We start from the raw sequence: 16,769 nt of genomic DNA, 5'->3' as shown, positions 1-16,769 counted from the left end.
GGGCTGGGAGCTGCACGCTCTGGGAGCACCAAGCACTCCCAGGGTGCATGGAGCCCTCAGAGCATGAACAGTATCCCTGAGGAGAGAGGCACAGCCTCTGTTTCCCCGTTGTCACTCCACACCTCACAATATGGCTCCTAGGACTGCCGGTAAGGATCAGCTATATAGTTTGCAGGTCTTGGGGTCTTTATTCACAATATGAAGAACTTCAAGATGGTGGTGACACAGCATTAAACCAATCCTACAGCTCCTCTGAGCTTGGCCGGGTAGGGGCCGCGAGCCCAGGAAGCTGGTGAACATGGTATACTTTGTTGAGTGGTGACATCCTTTGGAGACGCACAAGTACTAGTGGCAGGAGTGAGTCTCAGACAGTTCCAGTCAAGGTCCTAAGAGCAACTGCCCCTGAAGATGCTCAGGGGACCCGCCCACAGCAGGCCTCCCCATCTGAAGGCGATCAGGTCAAGGACCCTCACCTTTCCTCCCCTCATAGTAACAGGACCGGGAACTGCGGGGGAACAGCCATGGCCCTTCACACACGCTTGATTGTCTCGTGGCGCAAATCTGGCATTGCCGGGGAGCGGTCCCCTCAGGCTCTGATTTCTAAAGTAGAAACTGCTGTGTGAGGGGTTACATTTTTTGTCCACTGTGGGGCAAAAGTAGACCTTTACCGTCAAGTCTGCTCTGGCCTCCCTGAGGGCAGGACACCTGAATTCTGACACTCCCCACAGAGCATTCATTAGAACATCTGTACTGCAGCACACTCCTAGGTCCAGTCTGCACCACACGCCCTGCTTTGGAGATGTGCATTAATGTTTACACCTGAGATGCCTTGCAAGTCCTGCAGTAAAGAAACCTATTTAGTTTGGTGTGAATTCTTAGTCTGGCTTTGGGAGATCCTGAGAGGCTGCGTAGGCTGGTTTGTTGCAGCAAAATGCTTTCCAAATGATAACAAAAGCCACGAGACTAAACAGCCTTGGGACAACAGAACTTCAAGATTCACCCTGGGATCCACCCCCGGTGTGACCTCAGGATTAGGGTTTGTCCTGTCCTCACATCCCAGGGAGGGGACAAGCCTCTCCCCTCTTGTATTTTAGCTGCTCTGACTCCTTGCTGGGAGTGAGGGAGGGGAAAGCCGGTGATAAGGACCATAGTGACAGTGACCTCAGGCCCTTCCCACACATCAGGCAGTGGGGAGCGCTTTGTAGGTGCCTTGCACAGATCCCACAGGCAGGAAGCCCTCCGAGGCTCTGCTTGGTGCCTTGGCCAGGCTGCGGAAAAGCCAAGATTCTAACCCAGGCGTGACCTCGGGGCCTGGGCTCTGGACAATTGCAAGCACTTCCCCTGCTGGGCAGGGCAGGGTGACCGTGGGGCTCAGTGGAGGGGCTCAGTGGCAGCTCTGGCACTCACAGGGGATGCTGCTGACGCTGGCGGGCGGCAGTGGGGGGGGGGAGTTGTCTTGGTGAACTTTAAAAGGGCGAACTCGTGCCCTGCACAACATCAGTGGTAGGTTCTGCAAATAAAAAGGGGCAGCCTAGGGGGCCAGGATACCCCAAGTCACTGTATGGAGAGTGTCTGGGCTCTAATGGGTGGATGGGACTGGTCAGCTTCCCTCACAGCTGCAGGTCAGATGCTTCTGGAACCACCTCCCTGGCTGAAGAGGACGACCGGAGAAAGCAGATAGGGCTGTACTTCAGCACAAGGCTCAGGAGGTCGGCTCCTCGTCCAGGTCTAGAATGTCCTCAGATCAAATGCACACTTTTTCCTACTTTGTTTCCTCGGTTGCAAAGATCTCATTTTTCATTGTAATAAAATGTGCATAACATATAATTTACCACCTTGGTTAGTGGGGAAGTTCTGTGGTGAATACGTGCCCAGCATGCACAAGGTCCTGGGTTGACTCTCCAGGACCCCCCACTCCCGGTCATAATCTTACCCACTTTTAAGTGCACGGCCCCAGGCATTCTGTGCTTTCATGCTGTTACGCAACCATCACTACCCTCCATTTCCAGGCTGCTCCACCTTTCCACCTGGAACTGCACCCATTAAACCCAGCCTGCCCATTCTCCCCTCCTCCCAGCCCCTGGCCACCATCTTTCTGTTTTGTGTCTCTGACTTTGAGTACTCGTGAGCACAGTACCTCATGTAAGTGGGATCACAAAATGTGTGTCTTTTTTGTGACTGGCTTGTTTCACGATACAGACTGTTTGCATCTTAACTGTACCTTCAGGTAGCAGTGAGGATATGCTGGGTCCTGCTATGCCAACAAACAGTTTAGAAAATCTCCAAAGCACACTTCCTTTCTTTCTTATGCTACACGTCTGCTGGGGTCTTCAGAGGGCTCTGTTCATTGTAGCCACTAATGGTGGGCCCCACGCTGATGGTGCGGGCGCCATCTTGGTCTACTGTGGCAGAGGGAGGAACAGACTTTGGGGTCTTCCACCGGCACTACTGACCATAACATTCAGAAAAGCTCCCCTCAGTCCGCTTTTAAATTGACATTATGTAATATCAGGGGAGGGGAAGTCCACGAAATCAGCATCCACATGCTTTTCATTTAAGCACAAAAATTATTCTCATCTTAAACTGGATGCATAGACTTTAAGTTATTTTTACAATATGCGTAGTTTGGAGACCTTTATTTCTCACTGTTGCAAACTCATTTTCTCTGTAGCCACCAGTGCTTCCATTCAGAGCTGAATGCCACAGAAGTGATACATCATCACGGGCTGATTCATTTGTCCCTGGGCACCTGTACAATTGCATTCAGCACTGTACTCTAATAACTAATGCCACTCTAAATATCTCTGTGCGTATCATTTTTTCTCTCTGAATTACTTCCTAAGAATAATGTCCCAGGTGTGGGATTATGTACCAAAGGAAGAGAACATGTTTATGCTCTTGTTAAATCTCTCCAGGTCACCCTGGGAGCGCTCTCACAGGTAATTACTCATGCTCTGGCCTTGGTGTTGAAAGCAGGTCAATGGTGACAAGTTATAATTATGTTCATTTTCCTTGCCTGTCATGACAGCTAGTTTGGGGACACGGAGGGGTAACACGTTGCTTAGGTACTTAGTACATGGCCATTTTAGATTGCTTCTCTCCGCACTTCCCATTTCCAAAGTTATTTTCTCATTTCTACAAGGCTGACTCAGTGGGCCAAGCTGAGCTAGCTATTAAGAAGTCTTGGTTGGGTGGAAAATTTTTGTCAGTGGGCTGTATGTTTCACTCCACCTCGGCACTATGTCATCTGCGAGTCTGAAACAGGCCATGGAGGGGTGATGGCTCACAGTGTACAAAATGATTCCTAAATCACTTCTTAATCAGTGATACTTGGCCCCTGCCATATTTATTTGCAAATCCTTGAGGCCCTGGGATCGGGGCTGGGAGAGGACCCCATGCACCATTCCGGCTGAAGTTCCAATTACGGAGATAAAGTGCCAATTACTGATTCATCAGGAATGAAGACAAAGCGTAAATAACCCTGGTAGAAAAGGACATAAAGAGGAGAGGGCCAGTCCCTTCTGATGAATGCCGTGAACACTTCGAGCAGCAGTATGCTCATTAGTGGGCTGGGTAAGGACTATTTATGCCCCAAAAGCAATCATATTTGTCAAGCGATCCAGGAACTGAATTAAGACACGGGCTGTTTATGCTTAACTGCCCCCTTGGCTGCTGACAATAAATAATGCAAGAGGGCATTAAGAAGAAGAAAATGGCATTAATAGAAGAAAATGCCGATAAACTATTCCTTTTCTCCACATCTTCAGCCTTCTGTGTTAAGGATGACAAATTTAGACCCCGATCCCACCAGCAACGTCATCATTAATCTTGCTTTTCAATAACAGCATCTATTCCTTTTGCTGGGTCTCTGCAGTTCCTGCAGCTTTGAGGGTCCCCGAGTAATAGCTGTAAAATCTTCATCATCCTTTCTGGGCTGAGACTCAAGGAGAATTTCATTTAAATTTGCATTGAGGAGGGAGAGCAAAAGACGAAGAAGGGGCTTTGAATGTGCCAACTTGGCGGGGTGTGAAGTGGGGACTGAGGAGGGACAGAGGATACTGTCTGCGCTCTCCGCAGGACCGCCATGCGGGCATGCCACCATTTTCAAGGGGGCTTATGAAGATTTCAAGGGATGCACACAGGGCGGCCCCACTGGCTCTGAGAAGCAGGGCAGGAAGGCTCGGTACTGTGCCAGAACGTCTGTGGGGCTGCTGGTGTGGGGAGCAGGGTCCCGGCGCTCTGCCGGGGCCACAGTGCACAGGAGGCCCCAGGCAGGCAGGACTTCAAAATGTACTTAGGGGACCTCCCTTCCAGATTAGGGTGTGGCCTGGGCCTTTTCCTGGGGAATGCAGCCCCAGGAAGAAATGATGCAGAGAATTTTTTTTTCTGGTACCAGGAATCAAACTCATGACCTTGCACTTGCCAGGCAGGCGCTATGCCACTGAGCTAAATCCCCAGCCCGAAAGGATGCAGAGAAAGGAGAGGAAGCCAGGCCTGGGGAGCGGGGAGGAGCTTTTCCAGACTGTGTTCTGAAACTCTAGTCTCCTGCTGGCCAGTAAAGAGGCAGCTCATGTCACCTGCTGTAAGCGTACTCATCAGCAGAGACTGCTTTTCTGGCCAAATGATTTCACGGGTCAGCTTCTGCAAGTCATGAAAGCAGAGTCTGTGTCCTGGGCTCAGGAGGTGAGCAGTCCAGGGGGATCAAGGAGGGGAACTTAGCTCCCTGCACTTTTAACCACGGCATAGCACCCAGGGGACGGGGGATCCAGAGTCAAAGTTTAGTATCAAAGTTTTACAGAGGGAATGTTAACTTCAGGTGTAGAAACTTGCATCTCCCCCACTGTGGGTTCACGGAGAGCAGCTTGTGTGTAATCCTTTTTGTCTGTGCGCACTGAGGTATCTGACATAAGCAGAATGCTTTGAAAAAACCTAAACAAATAAACAAATCTTTGCATGTCAATCAAGTCTGAACATCCCTGAAAAGCTTTGTTTCCTTGTAAATAAGGAGGGGAAGAGGGGCTGAAGAGGCGGGAGGGGAATGGAGGAGAAAGGTAATAGGAAACAGAGAGAGAGATCTTTTATACATGGGAAGGGGACCCAGAGATGGAGAAGGGGAAGTAAAAAGTATTAGGATGCGTATGGTCCTCTCCCCACGATACTGAAGCTCCCCACAGCGAATGTCATCATTATGTACAGTGAACAAGCACCAATAAAAATTGTTAAAATCAAAAATCACTGAAAAATAATGACTAAATGTAGGCTAGTACCTTAATCTTTCAGTATCTAAAATAATAGTTTTGCATTTAAGAGATAGGAAACGTAATGACAGGGCTACAGGAGGGGTTATCAGTGACTTCCCATCCGAGAATGGAAGCCAGTGGCCCTGCCATGCCTTGGGCCTCACACACCCCAAAGGTTTATGACCATCAGACTCAACCTCCCCCTCTGGAGAGTTCACCCTGCCGGAGGCTTGCTGGCCATCGGAGTTCACATTTCACTCCCCCAACACAGCGCCTTTTTTTGCCTTGTTATCTTTTCCTGAGCTTATCACTAATGGACCACACTTCTAACAGTTCTACTGTGGCTTCCCTTCTGTGAGCTGCGAGCCCACCGCGCACATACAAGAAGCATTTCATGAATAAGACTGCATTGAGGGATGCAGCAGGTGAGAAACAGTAACTTTTGCCTTCTAGAAACAAAACAAGGATGTTTTTCTTGCCTTCCTTCCTTCCTTCCCTCCCTCTTTCCTTCCTTCCTTTCTTTCTTGCTATTCTAGGGATGGAACCCAGGGCTTAGGCTTTCCATCGACCTACACCCTCAGTGTTCTCTCCTTTTTTTGGTGCTGGGGGTCAAATCCAGGGCCTCACACACACTAAGCAGATGCTCCCCTACTGAGCTCCACCCCTGCCAGCGCACCGTGGGGGAGCTCTGCTCCTTAACATCATTGTTTCTGTCCACCCTCTCTTACTAAGGCTCTCGCCTATGGAGGTCGATTCTTTAGTACTAGTACTTGAATTCCGGGAATTACCAAAAGCCATCCACAATGATCATTTTTATGTACAAAGAGAGCTGTCCCATGACACAGATATTAAAGCCATTATATGAGAAAGTATCACCTTAGGCAGTAATGCACTTGGTTTGCTGATAAGAAAATTAACTGGAGGTTTAGCCATGCTGGACTTTGTTGAAAATTACAGTGAATTATCAAGCATGAGACAGGAGGGGATAGGGAGGAACTATTAAAATGCTTCCTTAGTAATATCACCTTGGTAGACACGGGCAGCACCAGGGCAATCTTTGCAGACAAACCTGCTGGGAACCATAGCCCAAGCCCAGTTTTGTGATACTGAATACTCACTGAGGCTATTACCATCACCAGCATGCGGGGGCCTTTGAGTACACCGTGAAGCTACACTGTCCACACTCCAGGCTACGACTTTCCATTTGGAACTGTTATGACCTGAAGATAATTTCCCTGCATGTGTACTGGATATAGCCCATTCTCAAAGGGGAATGTCTTCCTCTTTTCCCTCGGGTCGGGGAAGTCAGACCAACTTTAGGCAATGACACTGGTAGCTCCCGTTATCCCTGCCCCACAGAACTGATGCAGTCACGTGGTAGAGCAACATACAAACATGAAAATGCAGTGAGACATTACCTGTCCAGCTAGCATTTCATACAACAGGACGCCATAGGCCCACCAGTCCACAGACTTTCCATACGGCTGGTAAGCAATGATCTGTATGAAAAACAAACACATTGGTTATACTTAATGGTGAAGCAAATGGCCCTTGTAAGAACAGGTAAGTTGAGCAGGTAGAGATGTGAATACTCAGTTTATGCAAATGTGGTGGTGAAAAAATCTGTCTCTGATTTCCACACTGAGCGAAGACGGCCTTTCAAGCTGACAAACAGAGCTGTTGCCCAAATCCTGCTTCTAGACTCTTCTCCTACACAGAGACTCCATGGCACCGTCTGAAGGGAGATTTAATTATCTTCTTTGTTGAAAAATACTTGGACACTGAGGGACAAAAAAACTAGAGGTCATTCAGAGGTAGGGTCTGGTAATAACGTGATCAAGCTATGTGACCGAGGGCTGCTGAGAATAATAAAGATGATGCTGTAGAAGAATATGAAGAGAAAGACAAAAACAAAGAACAAGAGGCAGAGGGGAAGAGGAGAGGACAAAGAGAAAGAAAAGGATGAACGACTAAAGGATAAATTCTATTTTGTTCGTTGCATATGGAGGTACAACCATGTACATCTGGTCTGTAAAATGACTCACGTTTTAAAATATTTTGAAAGAGGCATAAAGTGCAATACTTGGACCTTGTTTGATTCAAACCAACAAACATTCTTGAGGCAACTGGGACAAGCTAAGACGAGCGTACGTAAGTGTACATATTAGCTGATCTATTAAGGAACTTGTTAATTTTGTTTAGGTGGCATGACAGGACGGTGACTAGTTAAAGTGCCCTTTTTCAGTGAGATGTGAGTGTATTTATGGGAGAAATGCATGAGAGATGGTGTACTTTTGGGTGGAATGGCACGCTATCTTCCATTTTTGAAATCCACTTCAGTAGAAGAGGTGTGTTGTGTGGGAAAGAGGGGATGTTATGAGATGGCAAAATGCAGACAGCTGCTGAAGCTGGGGGACGGGTCCCTGGAGAGCTCATCCTCCGTTTCCTGTACCTCTGTGGCTCTCAGAATCAGCAGAACCACTCTCCAACTACCCTTGTGGAAGAGAGCAATACGGATTTGAATTTCAAAGTGTGGCATTGCTTATTAAAACTCCATCTTTGTACCTCCCAGGCAGGCTGTGTATCTAATGCGCACAACCCAGACCCAAGGATCAGCCCTGGAATTTGAGGTGACGCCATACTAACAGGACTCAGCATATGCTGCCTTTTAATATGACACTTTGACTTTGAAATGTTCTATTGTTTAATGGCCCAGAACGCCTAATTAAATGTTCTGAGAGAGAAGAAAATTTTCTGCATACCCGCCCACCCCCATTTCTTTAACGTATTACGAATATTCTCCCATCTAGAACGGGAAATACGAGCCCCTATCGTTTTCCTATGTGTTAGTACCACAAGGAGGTACATGGTTGGATTTGGCAGCTTTGTAGCTCATTTCCTTAACAGGGAAACAGCAACTCCAGGAAACTCCAGGGGCTCCTTAACTTCCTTTGCGACATTTGTTCTTTTCTGGAAACTTAGAAAATAAATGCACACACAACCCACCAAAATTAGTCTTCAATCTGTCACTTGGGGATGATGCATATCATTCTAGTTTCCAGACAAGAAATTATTGAATCAAAAGAGTTACATATCTTTACAACCTTTGGTTCAATGGCAGACTCCCCTCCCAAGGTGAAGCTGGATTTATTTCCCTACTTGATGTCAGTTTTGTACGCTTCAACACTGGGTAAAAATTTTTAAAAAATATCTTATTAGTTATTTTAAATTCCATAAGCTACTTAGCCTCATTCAAGAGAATTTAGAAGGGAGAGGGGAGCTAAACAAAAAACAAAGTAAATCTTATAGTCTTACCACTTAGAAATACTAACGTTGGCATATAAAAGCTCTGTATCTTTTGTCTAAGTGTAGCATGTGTGCATATATATTTTTAAAAACTCATATTATTCTAACCTACTAGTCTATGGTCAGTTTATTTAATAATAGTTCCTGAGGATGCCTACAAAACCTTTGACTTATTTCCAGAGGATACATTCCTATAAGTAGAATTGTTGGGTCAAAATAATTGTTTTTGACTCAAAAGTAAAACTTCTGGAATGTTCTGTCAGAGTACTCAAGATAGGGGTGCTCCCACCAGCACCAAGGGTGTCAATCTGCCCTCACGAACACAGGGTGTTACCACGGGTCCCAAACGTGCCATCTTTATGACTACAAGTGGGATTTCGATGATCTTTTTTCTTCATTTGCCTTTTGTTCACATTTTCACATGGGAATTAGCTACCTGTGTTTCCTTTTAGTAATCTGTCTATGTACGTTGCCCAATTTTCTATCATAATCAATTGGTTCATCTTTGCTTCCTTTCAGAGATGTTGTGAAGTGCTAGGGATACAACACAAAGACAAACAAGGCCTCCACCCTCACCATGATTATGTGGATACTTGCTTTTTCTTTAAACAGGTTAATGAGAGTTCTTTATATCTTAAGGATAGTAGACCTCTGTTGTAAATTTTATGTAGTTTTCCCAATTCACCATTTACTTGTGTTTTGTTTATAGTATTTTTTAATGTTCAAAAATAAAAATTTCTTAATAGAAAAAACTAACAAATGCTGAAATTCCTTTCCTCAATGGTAAAAACACTAGTATAATTTCTTCTAATTCTTTTTATAGGTTTACTTTTTCTGTTTAGCACTTTAACTGGTTTATTTTGGAGTACGACATGATTAAAATTTCTCCCTGAATTCTAACTTTTTATCCTAGCATAATTAAATCAATTATTCATCTCTTCTTAAATTGTTTGAAAAATTACTTCCATCCCAAACTATACAATCTGCTCAGGCTCTCTTTCCCAGGTGATACTCCCACGGGCTACCTTGCCATACCAAGGAAGATCCTCCCTGAGTCCACACATGAAGCTGCTGCCGGCTTCACGTGCCCATAGGATTTTGTCTGTACCTTTAGAGTACTTCCCAGAACTGTAATAAGTACGTAGCTGTCAGTATAAAGTCGCTTTCTGTGTGGGGTGACATGTCCCAAGAACAAGGTGCAGTGCATGAAAAGAAAAACAAGACAGACAAAGTTATGGGATTAGGGGGCTATAGCATCTAGGACTGAAACCTCGATTACAATTTTCTCTAGCCTTTTATTGGGATTCTCACAAGAAGCAGGAACAGGGGAAATGGGAGGAATCATTAACAGGATTAGCAAGGGCAATACAGCTTAATTATCACAGGAACTGAACTTTGACTTCGCCAGCCATCATGTCATCATTCCTTTGGGCATATCTCAGCAAAGCATCTAGTGCTGTCCCAGTGGCTTTCCACGGGGTCTAACGTCCTGCTTTCATTTTCTTTACGCTAATGCTTTTGCTAGATGTCCTCCAAAATCAAACAGTCATATGGCTTGGTCAGGCTCTAAGTCCCACATAGGTAATACACTGAAAGGTGAACTATAGAATGTCCCTTTCCACATTTGGCTCCTTGTTGAAAGACTCTACTCTGGTATGTGACAATTATGATCCATGTTCCTCCTCGTAGTCCCAGCATCTAGCAAGTGCTGAGCATAAACATGGTTCCAGATAATGTCACAGTATTTACCAGATACCACATATCACAGCAGGGCTTGACTGACATTGTCTCCTGTATATTTTTGCAATAATCCTTGGAGCAGATACTCTATTTTATGAATGAAAAAACGGAAGCAAGACAGACTAAGGAAGCTGTTCCAGGTATGTGTGGTCAGTATGCGGCAGAACAAGAGTTTGCACTGCAGGCCTCCTGTTCTGGAATCTGCTCCTTACAGCTGTTCAAGAGTTCAGCAGGAACTGCCAGCACCCTGGCTAGAACATGTTCCAATGGACGGCAGCCGAGGGCCCACTCACTCTCCTTGCCAAGGACAGTGGCGAGCCTGTGTCTTCTTCACCCAAGTCTTTGCTAGAGTTAGAAACAGTTAAACACCACTTCTGATTTAATCAGAAGGAAGGTACTAATTTGAGGACACCATCACGTCTTTGTATAAAACAGGTGGATAGCCAGGAGGCCTGGCTGAGCTAGGCTGCCACCAACTGCAGTCACTGGGAAATTTGGTTTCTGTTTTGTTTTGTTTTGTTTTTTTCACAGAACAGAAAATAAAGCATGACAATACCACATAAACACAGAATGACTAAATAAGTTCCCAATTGCTTAGATAAAAATTCCAGAAAACTTAGCATCAGCATAAGGTTTTAAGTGGAGGGCTTTCCTACTCTACCATTCTGTTTATAAACATGATGTCATATTGTTGTATGGGAGACACTGACAGACCATAGGTTTTAAAAACTATTTGTTTCATGAATAATGAATAAAGAAATAACTGGATGAGTGAATGAATTGACAAATGAACTTACATATACTTGGATCTGTTTCTTATCTTTCCATCTATTTCTGCAAGAGAATTCCTAGTTCCTTCATCTAAATGGCAGAGGCTATGCCCACCGGAAACATTAAGTCTGAGTGGAAATCTAAACTTCTCTCAAGAAGGGAGGCATTCCACTCATGGGAAACCCTGCTCATGCAGAAAGACTAGGGCAGTGATGGCGAACCTTTTAGAGCTTTCAGTGACACAAATGGCCTGCTGTGGCATGCATGCCATAGGTTCGCCATCACTGGACTAGAGCAATAATTAAAAGTGATTGTACATAGATTATTTTCTTGGAGATTTTAAGGAGCTATGCGCACATAAAAAGCTACTACATAGTTTTGGACAAATGGTAAGTCTTCTCCCTTAATCTTAGTGGGAAATCTGTAATTAATCAAACTTGAAAATATTTTTAAAAGACTTGAATAAATGTATTAACGAGCTCAAATTTCTTCTTTAAAATATCAAGGACCCAATGTCTTGGTTTAGGGCTGATTTCTAGAACAGTATTCTAAGAGCGTGTGACAGGTTTCCATAAACACACTTCTTGTCTCACACGTTGTGCCCATCAATACAGCCTTTACAGAGCTGCTTCCAACTTATAGAATCAAAGACACACTTGTGATGCCCGGCAGGAAACGTGGCCTTCCTCAAGCAAGCATCTGAAGAGGAGAAAAAGCTATGTAACAGGCTATATTGTCCTCAGCTTTTCTACGAACCCCTGATATGACCAACAGGAATTCTCTTTTGCAGAATAAAGGTTCACTTGATGAGCAGCTACTATGTGTGAGATGCTCTACACACACCTCGTGTCATCTGATCAGGCAGAAATTATTATTTCTGTTCAACAGAAGAGAAAACTGGAGTTCACGCAGTTAAGGGACTTGTGTAAAGCCAATCAATGAACAAGTTGTGAATATTGGCTTCTTTTTTTCCCATTACTGGGGATTGAATACAGGGCCTTCATGCTGAGCTACATCCTGAGATCTTATTTATTTTTTAAAATTTGAGACAGGGTCTAAGTTGTGGAGTTGACCGGCTGGGCTTGAATTTGCAATCTTCCTGGTTCAGCTCTCTGAGTGCCGAAGTTACAGGTGTGCACCATTCACCTGGCTGGCATATTTGTTTGAAAGGTATGATTTTATGGCTTTCAAATACATTCATATTTTGGGATCCAAATATATTCATGTTTGGGATTAATATAATCAAATGGGCTTGGAGATTAGTATACAGAGATTTGCGATCATTTCAGTTGCTGTAAGCAACTGTATTTCCACAGCAGCAGAATAAGCTTTGTCTTTATCACCATATGAAGGCAGCCCCTGCAGTCTGCGTTGCTTTGTGTTCCAGGGAGTTTGTTCTGAACACAGGCACAGCCTGGAGCACCTGCCTCCCATCAAGCAGAGGATCAGTGGGAGGTGAGCAAGGAGGTTACACCTTACTTCCCATTGTAGATTCTGCAAATATTTCAGCAGCCTTCCAACAGTACTGCTCTGCTTGGGCAGTGGAATATCATGTCTGCGTTTGGAAAACTGTCCCTGTTTCCGGCCAGAATGAGTTACAAATCCTAAAAGCCACGGCCACCTGAATTCTGCAACTTGACTCTGATTTGCACTTAATTTTCTATTTCTACGTCATGAAAATCCTCTGACACCTGCTGATGTTACCCTCTTCTTTCTCCAAGATGTACGAAAGCAGAATGCCGGTGCCAGCGCCTTTTCTTCTCTAGGGACTCCGTTTGTCAGCCCCATCAGGCTTGTCTACTCAGCCAATGGGCTGAGGTTACAGTTACCCTGAACACTGCAGTGTTTTCAACTAAAATAACAGGACAGCGTTTAGGATTTAGCGCGAGCATTTCTCCGCAGAGAAGTTCATAATGTGTCACCTTTGGCTTTCACAGCAGATGAAACAGGAGGTTCCAAAGACCTGAGTTACAGGGTATAGGGCGCAAAGTTGCCAATGCAAGCTCCTTTTACAGTAGATACATCTTTCCTTCAGTGAGCTGGTCAGTCTATTACGAATAAATGTATTTAATAACCAAACCCCCGTGCAAAAGGAAGCTGTGTTAGAGAAGCTACATGTTCAGACATAATGTGATTTAGGGTGTTGGTCATACTGTCCCTTCTGAGGTGGCCAGAGTCACACTGTCCAGTACACTAATCATTAGCCACATGAGATTGGGCATTTGAAATCTGGCTATTTCCAACTGAGATGTGCCTTAGGCATAAAATTAAAATGAGAAGATTTTGAAGACTTTGTATAAAAATGCAAAATAGGTCATTGATAGTTTTTTATCTGGGATATATTGGATTAAATAAAAATTTAATAAAAAATTTCATGTTTCTTCTTCAATTTTTTAAGAACATGGCTGTTAAAGGCAGATTTGGCTTGCATTTTATTTTCACTGGGCAGTGCTGGTCCAGCTCCTCTGAGTTCTCCAACTCCCAGGACCCACTCTCGTTTGCTCGTTGTCAGCGGCCTGAGGGGCCAGTTTTGGGTTGAGACTAGGGTCAGACGGCACAGAACAGATGATGAGACTCTCTTGGGGATGTCCCCAACAGGGACAGGCACAGGTGTCCCTGGCACTTGTGGGCCAGTGGGGCTTGCAGCCAAGCCTGGAACACATGATACCCTAAAGGCCCAGGCAAGGGGCTGCCATGGCAATTTGGCTTCCTCCAACAGGGTAACTCACAAAAGGAGACGCAGACTTGGCAGGAAGGGCTGCAGCTGGCCGATTTCCCCGCAGCACATGGGAGGCTGAACTTTGGCTTCAAAGACAGACCCCCAATGGGCCACTGTCATTCAGTTTTACCGCCATGTGTCATTATGATCATTATTATTACATTTATATGAGCCAATTGCTGGGGGGGATGTCAGGATGTTACAAATGGCTGCCTGTCCTGTAAAAATGAGACATGAATGAGCTCTCTTCCAGGCTAGGCGTAGGGCCAGGGCATGAAAGGGACCAGGAGGCAGCTCCTCATCTCTCACTAGGCCACAGGTCCACGGCCACCAGAAGCCTATAACGCTTAGGGCCACTCTGCCTTTTACCTTCCGGCAGGGATATACACTCAAAGGCTTCCCAGAGAGGACGAGACTTCAGATATCTTCCGATTCTGACAGCCCAGGCCTGAGAGAATTTGGAGATCGCACTGGAGGGCGTTAGATGGTACTGGTAACGATAACAGTGTCTGTGAGAATACCACCATCCGAGGCACCCACAAATCCATATACCCCTTTCCAACCCATTTCAAAGAGGAGGAAATGAAGCAGAAGGAGGTGAAGCAGCTTGCTGAAGATTGCACAGATTGAAAGTGGCAAGGCTGGATTTGAACCCTGGTTGTCCAGACAGCTTTGGTGCTCATACTTCTGACCATTTTTCAATATTGAAGGTCTTGACTCCGTGTGGGGCCCTGGACAGCCGTAGTGGGAGCTGGCCCAGGGAAGGTGACTCTTGCTGAAAAGGGCTTCACACGCTTACTAGGACCAAAGCAGCCAGCGTGCCTGTCTCAGGTGGAACTCCGACTCTGAAGGCTTTGTCTTTAAATTCCCCATGAGACCATACACGTGGAGGAGAGTGGCCCTCTCGGTCCTTTCTATATAGTACCTGAACTAGACTCTACTCTTCATTACTTACTATCCCTCCGGGCCAACCCTTCACTGAACTGACCACAAAAGGCACCTTCTAAGCCACCATCACACAATAACGGCCTTGACGCCTGAAACATTTTCAGGTCCTTTCATCCTCAGGGACACGAAGAGTGTTCCCTCTTCTTTTCAAAAATAAAACCATTTTATTTTGATGGAAAGACTATGGCTGCTTTGAAAAACATCATAAATTCCTAACAGAACACAGCACACGGGAGTATCCTTATGCACACAGTTAAACACACTGTGTGACGTATGCAAAGAGTAGCACTTGGACAGAAAAAAGCTGGGGCGAGCGTTTTATGGATGCTCTACTTGGACAGCTGGGACTCGGAGCTCAGTAACTTTTCCTCCACTGGCTCCTCTGAGGGCCACAACGGCAGGGCCACGCAGCACCTGGGGCCGTTGCCATATTAGAGGGCTGCTTAGCCACCCACTCAACACAAACTCCAGCCCTGCCCTGCAGCGCTGGGTCACCTGCCTCTGCATCTATGGCCAGGAACTCACCTGGCACAGGGCAGACGCTCCATAAGGCTGTGCTGCAGGAAGACATGCACGAGCCACGCACCTGCAGCCCACAAATGCCACCTGCTTCTTAGGTGCACAATCACAAGGGCTGAGGGCTATTGGCTGGCTAAGGCTGGAGCGGGCCTCAAGATCATTTAGGAAAGTCTCTGCAGGGTTCAGAAGAGGAACCAAGGCTCTGAGTGGCAAAATGGCTTGCTTGAGTTTACCAGGCTGATCAGCGTCAAGGTCAGAGAGAGACAGGCCTCAGGTTTCCTGACTGTCCCTTTCTGTAGCATCAGGCCTGAGATCAGGGTGTGTCAAACAGGGGGTGCCACAGTGGGTAAGGTGAGGCACACCCGACTCTCACCCGAGATGCATCTCAACCAAATCCCACTTGGATGGCATATCCGTGCCCAGAACACCAAAGGGAAGCACGCTGTGGCAAGAGGGTCCAGCCAAGAACCCAGCCACAGGAGACCAACTCTGCCACTCGGAAGCTTTGTGACCTTGGGCAAGTTGCTTAGTGTCTCTGAGCTTTCATTTCCTTAGCTGCAATACTACAATTCTAGTAGCCACCTGGAAACTGTGTGGTGGGGGATTAAATAGCATCGCGCATGTTAAAGTGCACTTACTGCAGGTAAGCGGGAAATATGTAACTCATGTAAGTCTGGTCAAATGTCAGAAGCAAGAACCAGCCCCAACAGGGCAGGTGGGTGAAGGTTATTCAAGGCAATAAACTAAACCTGGCCCTCGGGAAGGAGGAGACATTCTGGCATGAGGGGTAATACAACAAATATATATTAAACACTCTGAGTGATGGTTGGCACCTGGAAATACTTCATCGGCACTAACCCTTCCATTTATCCTTTATGCCAGTATTAGCCTACTATGTGCTAGACATGGCTCTAAGCAGGGGAGCAGAGGTGATAAAATACATAAAAACAGGGGCTGGGCATTTAGCTCAGAGGCACAGCACCTGCCCAGCAAGCGCGAGGTCGTGAGTTCGATTCCCGGTACCGGAAAAAAACCAAAATATGTAAAAACAAAAACCTCCTTCATGCAACTAATTTCTGTTAAATCAGCAGAATTTCAGGCTTCTTTCTTCTGGCCTTAGAATCTCCCCACTTCCTTCTTTTTTTAGCTCCCACAGTTTCCACCTGTTTGTTTCTCTGCACCAGGCACTCTGCTAGACTTTGGGGATTATGAACGTACCTGGGGTGGGGCACTAAGTGGATAAATACATGAAAATGTAACATCTAGAATTCAGGATATTAGTACATCACATGAGAAATATCCGCAGTATTTGAAATCTTTGGGGAAAAGCATGGGTAATGAATATTGTCAAAAACAAACAAAACCAACCAAACCAAACAAAATCCCAACAGAAAACAAACCTTGTGAAGTACTGAGTTCAAAACCACGTATTTTCTATTTAGGCAAACAGTGTGAGTCTATGTAGGGTCAGAGAGAATAGAAAATGATTTACCTAATGGTAATAGCTGAACTTTTTTTTTTTTTTT

General features: G+C 45.6%; 1 protein-coding gene across 2 annotated transcripts in view; it reads right to left on the bottom strand.

Annotated features, from left to right (window-relative positions):
- Prkca (protein kinase C, alpha) overlaps nucleotides 1-16,769 on the bottom strand; it is a gene marked incomplete at its 5' end in the record, with an annotated part of 403,718 nt that overhangs the window by 21,976 nt on the left and 364,973 nt on the right. For both annotated transcript variants that reach the window (XM_013503220.1, XM_013503221.1), the window contains 1 exon segment: nucleotides 6,659-6,739. In XM_013503220.1, coding sequence (XP_013358674.1) covers nucleotides 6,659-6,739 — 81 coding nt within the window.

This window comes from Chinchilla lanigera, unplaced genomic scaffold (assembly GCF_000276665.1).
Source record: "Chinchilla lanigera isolate Chin_1 unplaced genomic scaffold, ChiLan1.0 scaffold00077, whole genome shotgun sequence".
Lineage (NCBI taxonomy): Eukaryota > Metazoa > Chordata > Mammalia > Rodentia > Chinchillidae > Chinchilla > Chinchilla lanigera.
The sequence above is the reverse complement of the archived record's forward strand: the minus strand, read 5'-3'. Positions and strand labels throughout refer to the sequence as shown.